General features: G+C 51.0%; 1 protein-coding gene and 1 pseudogene across 1 annotated transcript; one reads left to right on the top strand and one right to left on the bottom strand.

Annotated features, from left to right (window-relative positions):
• Positions 1-1,985, bottom strand: CLPS (colipase). Its single transcript, XM_024557590.4, has 3 exons — positions 1,819-1,985; positions 710-832; positions 1-259 (listed from the first exon to the last, which is right to left on the bottom strand). Exons 1-3 carry the CDS (start codon positions 1,900-1,902, stop codon positions 128-130), a joined length of 339 nt encoding a protein of 112 aa, XP_024413358.1. The 5' UTR covers positions 1,903-1,985; the 3' UTR covers positions 1-127.
• Positions 1,986-8,181: 6,196 nt separating this feature from the next.
• Positions 8,182-9,807, top strand: LOC112302446 (oligosaccharyltransferase complex subunit OSTC-like; annotated as a pseudogene).
• The last annotated feature ends 1,360 nt before the right edge of the window (positions 9,808-11,167 follow it).

Consider the following 11,167-nt stretch of genomic DNA (forward strand, 5'->3'; position numbering starts at 1 on the left):
AAGGTTTGCAGGAGGGACTTTAATTGCCAAGAACCCAATCAGAAGCCGCGGTGCCAGCCGAGCGGTGGCCAGCCGGGGAGAGGGGTCAGGGACTACCCTGGGCTGGGGGCAGGGCGGGTGGTTGGCTTCACTCGTTGGAGCCTCCAACATCCTGGCAGATGCCAAAGTTCGTGTTGGTGATGGAGCCCACGATGGTCTTGTTCACCTTGCAGGTCAGGCCCCGCTCACAGGGACACTTGTAGTAAACCCCATAGAGTGTCTGCAGAGACAGGGAACCAGGGGAGTCACAGGCTGTTGGGGCTACTTTGGGCATCACCTGCCTTGGGCCTGACCCCAGTAACCAGTGGGAAATCTATCTTTTCAGATGGTGCTTCTCCCCCCAATTGCCCCCCCCCCCAGGGGGCTCGTGGGCCTGGAGGACTCGGGTTCTGGTTCCCACTCTGGCTTATTTGCTCCTTCTAACTACATCTCTCTGGGGAGCCTCTATTTATCCATCCATGAAACGTGGACACCAAGTCCCTGCCCCCGCCCATCTCTGGTCAGTTGAGAGGCCATGGGATGGGAACGTGCTTTGAAGCCTGTTAACCTTCCTCTCTTGTCCAAGATCCAGGCTGACCCTCTTCTCTGAATCCATCCCCAAGCCTCGAGGGCCCTCCTGCTCTGGGCTGCCCGCCCCCAACACACACACACACAGTCCTTCCGCACCCACCTTGGCAGAGCACTCGCTGTCCTCGCTGGCCTGGGGTGCGCAGCGGGCCAGGCTCAGCCCACTTCTCCGGTGGCAGCATTTGCTCTTGCACTGGATGCTGTTCAAGCAGAGCTCGCCCTCTTCCTGCCGGGGCAGCCATCAGCCGGGACCCCTCCCTCCACGGGGTCCCCCCTGAGAGTGTCTCCCTGCCCACCCCACCCCCACCCCGTGAGAGTCAGGCAGTGTGGTGAGCAGAAGCAGTCCTGGGCTGTGGGACACCCGCTTCTGGTGCTGCCGCCCTACCAGCTCCCTGGGTGACCCTGGGAAAGTCACTGGCCCGCACTCTGCCTCTGTTCCCCTGGAAGGTGCACATATGGCCCCAAACAGGGGCTTCAAACCTCTCTGGGTGCACACCCTTTGCGCAAGGAGCCTGTGACAATTAAGGACCATCTCCCTGGAAAACTCCCTCCCCCCACAGACTTTTGCACATAATCTCAGGGGGATCCCGCCCCCCAAGCGCAGGCATGGAACTGATTTAAGAACCTCTGGATGGGATGGGTGGCCCCAAAGGGGCTTTCCCTGGTCTGCCCTCCGAGAGGCAGTGTGGCTGTGGAGCTCAGCCCGGAGCTCCATCCCTGCTCAATTCATTCTAGCTGTGTGGCCTCAGGCAGGTTGCCTAACCTTCCCCTACGCCAGCGTTCCATCTGGAAACAGCGTTGATAATAATAGCACCTGTCTCGGGGGTTAGTGTGAGGACTGAGTAAGTATTCATGAGGTATTTAGAGCTGCGTCTGGCACACAGGAAGTGTGCCCTGCGGGCTGGAGCCGGAATCGCTGGGGGAGTTTTTAAACACTGGGCTCTGAGCCAGTGTTTCTAGGGGGGGACACCTAGGGCTCTGGGTTTTTAAAAGCTCCCTTAGCCAGATCAAACCACTGTGCTGAGTGTGTGCCAACCCTTTCCAGGGCCCCTGGGCAGAGGCACAGGGCAGGGCACAGGCAGCAAAGGAAGAGATGCCTCACCTCCCAGCCCTCTGGCAGCCCCCAGTGGGGACATCGGAGGTCAAGAACCAAGCTTAAAAAAATTCCCACTGGGGGGGTCTAGATGACTCCCCTCCTAAAGAGCCTCTTACCAGGTTGATAAAGATTCCCCGGGGGCCGGGCAGCGCATAGGCCACAGCGAGGGTGACGAGCAGGAGGACAAGGATCCTCTCCATGATGAGTGGGCTCAGCTGGTGTCAGTAGTCGCCGCAGGGCAGGTGACAGAAGACAGAGCCAGCCGGGGTGGTGGGGCTATAAAAAGGGCCCTGTCCACATGTGACCCACCTACCCCATCTCGCAGGGCCTGCCTTGAGCAGAGGCCCAGCTGTGGCCACACTGCTGGGGGGGAGGGCGGGGGAGGGGAGCCTGATAAAGTGAGTGGGTGGCAACTGGGCACCTGGCGCCTTTCACATCTGGGGGGATGTAGGGGTGGTGATAGCGCATCATGGCTAAGAGTGTGGACTCTGGAACATTAGCTGGGCAAGTTGTCTGTTCTGAGTCTCAGTTTCCTTATCTGTCAAGTAAGGATAATTTCAAGAGCTATGAGGGTCAAGCGAATTAATATGTTATACGTAGTACACGTTAATAGACAGAGCTTAGGACAGGGCTTGGCACCTGTAAGCAGTGCGTGTTACCTGCTATTATTTTTGCTGTCACTCACCTCTGGAACCCTCACTCCTCGGCAGGGCTGGGACTAGGGTGAGGCAAGAGAGGCACCCAGCATGTAAGCACCTCCCTAAATTTTCATCCTCAGCACCTCTCTTGCCTCACTCCAGGCTGGCCATGCTTTTGGCCTCACCCAAACCCAGGTGTCTGGCAGTGCCAGGCTCAGGGGAGGAGGGTCTGAGCCTCCCCACTTCTCACCCTTCCCAGGCCCCCTTGGGGATTTTAGGGCAGGCCCAGGTCCCTGCGGACCAGCCCTGCAGCCTCCTGGCCAGCGGCAGTGCCCTGGCTCTGGGTGTGCCTCCTCCCACCCTTACACTGGTGGTGTGTGTGTGTGTGGGGGTTCTCTCCAAGAGTAATTTCGGAGGCCCTTAGGAAGTCCTTCTCAAATGATTCTCTCTTTTAAAATTTTATTTAATATCTGCAATTCCAGCATGTAAGACTCACCCCTTCAGTTAAGACTCACCTCGCCCCTTACCCAAGGCCATCTGTGAGCCTCAGGTGGCCCAGGGGCTGGAGGCTGGGAAGGGCGCAGCTGCCTGGGTGTGCTCAGGTGTGGGACCCGAGCAGCTTTCCCAGGATGACAGGCTGTTGCAGCCAGGAACGCCCTCCCCGGCCCAGGCAGCGGGACACGGCTCCACGGTGGAGGCCCCAGACTGGGTTGCTTCCAGCACAGCTTCGATCCAGACAGACTTGGCTTCCAAGCTCAGCACTGACTAGCTGCATGACCTTGGACAAGTTATTTAAATCTGTAAGCTCCCCGAGCCTGTTTCGTCTCTCTCAGGAGGATGAGGGCTCCTTCACCAGGTCAGGATTGAATGAGACAGTGTATGGGGTGTGACAGTAAGAATGGGCCTAGAGGGTACCGTGCTAAGTGAGATCAGTCAGACAGAGAAAGACGAATACTACAGGACCTCACGTACACGCAGACTCTAACAAAACAAAACACACAGACACACCAAACAAACACACTCATAAGTAAAGAGAACAAACTGAGGGTTGCCGGGGGGAGGGGGGGGGTGGCGTCGTAGACCGAGTGGAAGAGGTGCAGGGATGCAGAAGCACAAACTGGCAGCTATAAACAGTCATGGGATGTACAGGGCAGCCTAGGGGATACGGTCAATAATATAGAAAAACCTACGTAGTGTGCCCAGTGGGTATTAGACTGGCCAGGGGATCGCTTTGTAAGTTATGCAAACGTCTGATCGCTGTGCCATGTGCCTGAAACTAATACAACATTGCATGTCAACTATAATTGAAAACCTAAAATTAAATTAACATTATAGAAGCACAGTGTATGTAGACCCCCTGTGGAAGTGCCTGGCGTCCGGGTGCTCCGCCTGGGTCCTGCGCCCCTCCCTTCCCCCTGACACCACTGGAGGATGGAATCTATGGTAAGGGAGCCCCTCAAGGTGAGAGAAACCCGCCCAATTCTGGAGACACAGAAATATCATTGATTGAAGAACACTGTCCTCTCTTATTTTTAAGGAACTCGGTGTTTAAAAGCACTTTTCCAATGAGCTCATCCTGGCCCCTTCTGCTCCCTCCACCCCCTTTACCCCAACACTGCTGTGAGCTGAGCCATGGGGAAGCTAATTATGGTTCGCCTCCCACAAGTCGAGGCTAGAAGGCTGGGAAGGAAGGAGGAATGGAGGAGCTATTTCTAGCTGCGAGTGAAGCTGTGAAGACGCATCAGTCCTGTCTCCAGCTGGTCACTGCCAACTTCCCAAGGAGAGAGAACGGAGTTTTTCTCATTACAAATGAAGACCATGGAGAAGAGAACGTTGGCAATGTTTGTGCTTCCAAAACGTTAAGTAAGAATTAAGTACTTTGTGTACCAAAATCTCCTAAGGGGTAACCACCCCATTCCCAATATAAGGAGTATTTTGCTTTGGATTTTCCCCTTCAAAAAAGAACTGGGTTCTGGTTCCCACATGCAGTCACGGGGTGTCGCTCACAGGCATGAGTGAGAAAAGCCGTAGACTAGTGAATACAGACTGCGATTCCACTTACTCGAAGTTCAAGGGGAGGCAGAGCTAACCTAAGGTGATAAAAATCTTCAGGGTTGCCTCTGGGAGGGGTACCGACCGGGAGGGGCAGGGGGGGCCTTCTTGGAGTGTCGGGATCGCTCTAAATTTGGATCTGGGGTGTTGGTAGCACGCATGTAAAAACCCACCCAGCGGGTGCCTCAGTTTGAGTATTTTACTCTATGTAATGTAGATACTGCACCTCAATTAAAAAACAAACAAAAATGAAGCAAAATTTGCCCCGGTCGAGTTTTACCACCTGGGATGCTGGGGACTGGGGTGGTGTCATGCCTTCTGCTGAGTGGGGTTGGGACGCGGTGGCCATAGGCCTAGAGACACGGCCAACTCTCTTGGGTGTCTCCAGCCTCCATTGTTCAAGCTGTGCCCCAGACACACGCGGTGGGCCCCTGGCCGCCCCGCTAGGAAATGAGCTCTTTGCTCCCCACCCCCACAGACTGGACAGGGACGGGCCGCCGATCGAAGTGCCTCTCCCAGGGGTACACCGCCCGACAGCTCGCCCTCGAGCTGGTCTGAAACATGGAACTAGGGAAGCCCAGGAAGGCGATTTTCTGATGAGCTGATGAGGAAAACGAAAAAGCTGGTTAGCAGAGGGAAGGAAGGATGGATTAGCCTTTTGGGAAGAAGCAGCAGCAGCCGTGCCCTGACTTGCGGATGGAGTTCTGGGTTCAGGTCACACACACACACACACACCATTCCCATTCCTGCCCCTGTAAGGCCTGACACTCCCCTGTCTCCCTACCACACGTCCCCTTTGCTTAAGGCACAGACACAGACATCTCAATTCTGGGAAAGAGCTCACAGCTCTGGATCAAGGTCGGATGTGTGACAACCCAGGAGTCGGAGCAGGCAGCAGACAGGGAATCCACTCACGATTCAGATTCCCCATCCAGAGACTCTGGTTGACTTAGCTTGTGTCCTCCAACCCCCAGCCAGGGTCTGCCCTGGGCAGAGCCCTGGAAGGACAGCCCCACCTGGGCCTCATGGAATGGGGAGGGGCAGTTGTCCAAATACAGTGGGGTTCTGTTACCAAAGAAAAGGGGAAGGACTCTAGGCAAACAACAATGAATACCTCCTCAACTCCACTGTGTGCTTCTTCCCCAAGAAGTAGGCTCAGATTACAGCGGGGTGCGCCATAGTTGTAACTTAAATTTTCTCTGACTCTGCAGCCTGCATCGTGTTCAGGTGAGGACAGGCAGCGAGACTCACGGCGACGTCCAGGTTGCCCGTCTGTTTTTAATTCAATACTCAGCCTTCGGGTTCTTCTCAGCACCCCGTGCTCCTGACCAAGACTGGACTGAGTGTGGGGTGAAGCTGACGTGGCTTTGAGGAAGCAGGGGTAGGGGTCTTTGTGACCTTCTGGGTCTTCTGTGGCTGCGGCGAAGGTGTCTCTTGTTCTACCTCATCCTTCTGGTCCCAGTGAAATTTGTGCTCTGTTCTCTTAATGTGGTCCCTCCCTTCAGCGGGCCAATAATCACACGAGCCCGTTTTTCCAGGTTTATAATTCCTGCTCCTCATCAGAGCTCCCAGCAAACACGTCACACCCACCCTCTGTAAGACCAGGGTGTAGTGACTGGTCCAGCGTCTCAGCAGTCACCGCCCCAGGGTTGTCCTTTTACTTTGGTCATGGCCACATCTCAACATTCGGCAGCTTAGAGGTTAAATTGTAAAGTTAAACAAGAAAGAGAAGAGAAGTATAAGATATAAAAATATATACATGACACGGCAAGGAAGGAAGTTGGGCCCTGGCTGGTGTAGCTCAGTGGATTGAGCACCAACCTATGAACCCAAGGGTTGCTGGTTCGATTCCTGCCCAGGGCACATGCCTGGGTTGCAGGCCAGGTCCCCAGTAGGGGGCACGTGAGAGGCAACAACACATTGATGTTTCTCTCCCTCTCTTTCTCCTTCCCTTCCCCTCTCTCTAAAATAAATAAATAAAATATTTTTTAAAAATTAAAAAAAAAAAAAGAAAACTGGGCAGATACTAGAGTCCTTTCTGCAGATGCCACCTGGCTGCGGATAGTACTGACGACTTTCATCCTCTATCCCACATCCCATGTTCCCGCACTCTGGGCCAGCACCTCTGCTGACCAGGGTTCTTTATGTCAGACAGCGACTCAGACCTTCTGTTCCTGAGCTATCTGGGCCCTTGATGGGCCTGCCCCTGTGCTGGGTGGCTGAGGTCTACATTAATATGTTTCCCCCTTCCATTCATTTTTGCACTGGACTTGGCAGGAGCAGCCGGCAGCCCAGGCACGTCTGAGTTCTGCACATGCTCCTTCTGCGCCCCTCCTCTGGGCAGTCAGGGTGTGGCGCCCCACTAACAACCAACATTAGTAATCCCCCTTTAAAGAAAGTAAAGTACAATCAACACAGTGAAATTCACCCTTTGTAGCTGCAGTCCTATGAGTTTTGACAAACACATACGTCATGTGGCCACCACCACAACCAATACACAGAACACTTCCCCCACTCTGTGCCATGCCACAGAGGTCCACTGCTAACTCGTGCCGGCACGCCGTCAGGACTCTCTAGAACGGGCAGAGGAAGGGGCTTCCTCAGGGAGAGAAGAGGCCCAGCCGCCCCCCGGGACTCACACAGCAGGGCATCACCCCCACATAGGAAGGAGGTTAGGATGCTGGTCAGCCCAAACCAAAAACAACCAATGTGACAAAAACAACCAATAGAAATGGGAGTCGCCACTCCTGCCTCTTTCCAGTCGCTCATAGTGACTAATTTCTACAACCCCCTGGGGGACGTAACACTGGTTTTGATTTATTATTTGGAGAGTAAGAGGGGTACCAGGGGCTTTGGCTTAGCTCCCCTGGTCAGGGGCCAGGGGCCCGGTAAGGACTCTACCAGCGCCTCAGGTGACCCGGTCTGACCGTTCAGGCACGCAGGATGGGGTCTGAGGCCTTGCTGCTCATGGTCTCACACTCCCCAAGTCTTGCAATATTTTAATGGCCTTACGCCCTGCAGCAACCAGCCTTATCAGACTCTCTGGGCCATATCCCATAAAGGTCTTGAAGTTCATTTAATTCCTTTAAATGTCAATAATCTAGACATTAAAGCTTGTCTTGCTTGACATTAGTCAATGCCATTGTAAGCAGCCACCCCATTCTGTGTTCCTGGTTTCTTCATTCCCTATAAGTCAGTCCATGGCCAAGTCCACACGGTGAACCTCAGAGGGCACGTGGTCCCTGGTGTTTGCAGCAGCTTACAACTTGATAAGCTGTTTCCCCTCTGTGTACCACGGGCTGCTGCTTTCTCAAAGCTGAACCTAAACGGGAATCTCAGAGCTTTTGGCCCGAGGCCTGGGCCTGAACCCTGCTTTCTGGTGCCAATATTTGGATCAGGTACAACCCTTTGGTCAAAACCTACTCTGGCTAATGACAGCAAAAGGGAAGGGAGGGGAAGGATACTGGGTGGGTCACAGAGCTGAAGAAGGAACAGGGCGACGACCTGTTTTAGGTTCGAAACTCCCAGTAGCAGGAGCTCATGGATTGTTCCTTGAGGATGTTGCCATGACTTGACTCTGCGACAACTTTTTTTCCTCTTGTCAGTTCTCCACTAATTCGGATTCCCCAGCCCTGTCTAGGGTCTGCATGTCCTGTGATTGGCTGCCCGCCCAAACCTCAGGAAGCAGGAGGGGCTGCTGTCAGAGGCCAGGGAGCAATGCTGAACAGGACAAACTGAGGCTGTCCAGCAGCCCCTAAGGGCCTGGCCGCAGTCTAAGGCCTTTTCCGAATGGGGAATAGCCCCTACTCGGGGGAAGCTCCCAGTCTGGCGGTAGAGACATTGGCTATGCTCTTGAACTTCCAGTCTGATGGTGAAGACTGGTCACAAAACCAGAGATTTAAGAGAAAGAGGAAACATAGGTAACAGCACAAATATGTTCAAAGCAGTGTTCTCTCTCTCTCTCTCTCTTTCTCTTTAATCCTCACTTGAGGACATGCTTATTGATTTTAGAGAGAGGAGGAAGGGAGGGAGAGAGAGAGGGACAGAAACATTGACGTGAGAGAGAAACACTGATCGGTTGCCTCTAGCACGCGCCCCAACCGGGAACCGAACACGCAACCCAGGCATGTGCCCTGACTGGGAATAGGACCCGCAATCCTTTGCTCTACAGGACAGCCCTCCAACCTACTGAGCCACAGTGGCCAGGGCAGCAGGGTTCTTTAATGGTGAAAAACCAGAAACTGCCAAAACACCCCCCAAAAGGGGAAACGATTAAACAATTATTACACAAACATTAAAATATTTTTGAAAAAAATAGTAATATAAGAAAATGTTAATGGTGTAATGCTAAGTGGGAAAACTGGATACTAAATTGTTTATACATTTTCATCCAGCTATGTAAGCAATATGTGCAGAGGGAGGGAGATACACCAAAATGGTAACGGAGGTAATAATAATAATAAATAATAATAATAAACGTAAACATTTTGAGCACTTTCATATGTGAGGCCCTGGGCTAAAGAGTTTATACATAATATTTTACCTGTCCTTATGTGATAGAAAATATTATCATCCCCATTTTACACATGGAGAAACTGAGGTCCAAGAAGCTACATCCATGGATGGTCGCTTAGCTAATAAGAGCTGACTCAAATCCAGATCTTTCTAAAGCCAAAGTCTATCTTTTTCTGTTTTTTAAAGATTTTCATTTATTTATTTTTAGAGAGAGGGGAAGGGTGGGAGAAAGAGAGGGATAGAAACATCAGTGTTTGGTTGCCTCTCACACACCTCCCACTGAAGACCTGGCCTGAAACCCAGGCATGTGCCCTGACTGGGAATCAAACCGGTGACCCTTTGGTTCGCAGGCCAGCACTAAATCCACTGAGCCACACCAGCCAGGCCCAAAGTCTATCTTTTGAAGATCATTTGTGGCTTGAGATTGAGAGCTGCCCTTGCTGCCACCAATGTGGAGACTTTGTGCTGAGTCCCACTCTTAGTGCTGAAATGGCCCAACCTGAAGCTGAAGAAGCTGCCCTGGGTGCACATGCCCTCAGCCATGACCGTGCATGCTATGGTGGCGGCATCTTACTTCCTCATCACTGGAGGAATAATTTATAATGTTATCGTTGGACCCCTACATGTTGGCTCCATGACTGATGAACATGGGCATCAGAGACCAGCAGTTTTCTTGGTCTACAGAGTAATGGACAATATATTATGGGAGGACTTGCATCCAGCTTCCTGTCTACAATGGGAGGCGTAGGTTTCACAATCCTAGACCGATCCAATGCTCCAAACACTCCAAAACTCAGTGGATTTCTTGTTCTAGTCAGTGGGTTTGTCTGTGCCCTACTGAGCTTTCCCACGGCTCGAGCATTCATGAGAATGAAACTGCCAGGCTCTCTGGTGGGTTAGAGAGCCTTTTGCAAAGACATCTGTGGATGCGGGATTTGTTCCTGTTGATGACGTTTTAAAGGATGCACCAATCCTCTGATATGAAATATGGGAAAGGATGCGAGCAGCAGAAAAGAAGCATCTTGTAGACAACATGGGGCACATATTAAAGCTTGGACTAAAGTATCTTCTTGGTGTCAAAGAGACAAGCTTATTACAGCGTTTTTTCCTGCTGACCTACACCTAACACTAATACAACAATGATGCTCAGTGACATGTTCTTCTCAGTTTTTAATTTCTTAAAGAAAATATACTCCATTTCTACAACTGTAATATTGAATAGAGTGATTATTTTTTTTACAACTCTTTTAACACATTTTGGAGATAACATTTCTGAATTTCAGAAATTAATGTAAAATCAGGAAGCAAGATCCTATAAGCCGAGAACTCTGGACAGCTGATGAGCTTTGCCTATGGTGCTCTGCCTTTAAACAGAGCGCGTGACTCTGTTTACACCATTATTTCAGATGTGCATGTAAGACTTTCCTGAACAATAAGATGTATGAAGGGAGCAGAAATAAATAATGTTTCTTATTTAAAAATAAAAGATCACCTTTTTTCTCCTTGGCTCCTGATATCGGGGTTTTGAGTGATTTTTACTTTTTGTAACTTTCATGAATTTTCCTAGTTCTCTACACTAACCATCTACTTGCCTATGAAATCTGGAGAAAGATGTATGTTTTGAAAGGGGGGGGAAGAAATATGCAACAAAAACATAAACAAGAAGAGAAAGACATTGTATCAAACAAAAAGCATGTATTAAGGTCTGAGAAATCCCATAAGGAACACGTATGTTGTAGTTGCTTCTGTTATCAACCTGCATTGCAAATATATATATATAATGTATTTATAAATAACTATACTATAATAATGTACTTATAGATATAAATACAAATGTATATAATGTATTTATAAATAATTATAAAATAATGCATTTATAAATAACATATATTTAAATACCATGCATATTTACTTACGTGGAAATATCTCACTGTTTTCCAGGGCAGGGGCCCTGACCTTGTTACCTCTGTGGCGCTTGCTTAGGGAAGCTATCCTCCAACATAGGGTTTAGCACACAGTAGACTCTTAGTAACTGTTTATTGAAAGATAGGAACTAGAAACCAGTGACCTGAAGATAAAATCAGAAGAGGCTTTGCTGGCCTCTTTGCAGGATTAGAGGTTCTGGGAGGGCGACCGGGGAGCAGGCCGGGGCGGGCGGAGTCGGGGGAGGATGGGATGGGGGCAGCGCTCAGGACGCGGTTTTGCGGCAGGAATTAGCGGGAGGAACGTGACAGCCACAGTCCCATCCTCCCAACCCCAG

The sequence above is a fragment of the Desmodus rotundus genome, chromosome 11, assembly GCF_022682495.2.
Source record: "Desmodus rotundus isolate HL8 chromosome 11, HLdesRot8A.1, whole genome shotgun sequence".
Taxonomy (NCBI): Eukaryota; Metazoa; Chordata; class Mammalia; order Chiroptera; family Phyllostomidae; genus Desmodus; species Desmodus rotundus.

Excerpts from the sequence above, each read along its gene's own strand:
- CLPS (XM_024557590.4), bottom strand. The coding sequence starts at position 1,902 with ATGGAGAGGATCCTTGTCCTCCTGCTCGTCACCCTCGCTGTGGCCTAT. Across the intron at positions 833-1,818 it reads GGGGAATCTTTATCAACCTG|GAAGAGGGCGAGCTCTGCTT; the intron begins GTAAGAGGCTCT and ends CTGCCCCGGCAG. Across the intron at positions 260-709 it reads ACAGCGAGTGCTCTGCCAAG|ACACTCTATGGGGTTTACTA; the intron begins GTGGGTGCGGAA and ends CTGTCTCTGCAG.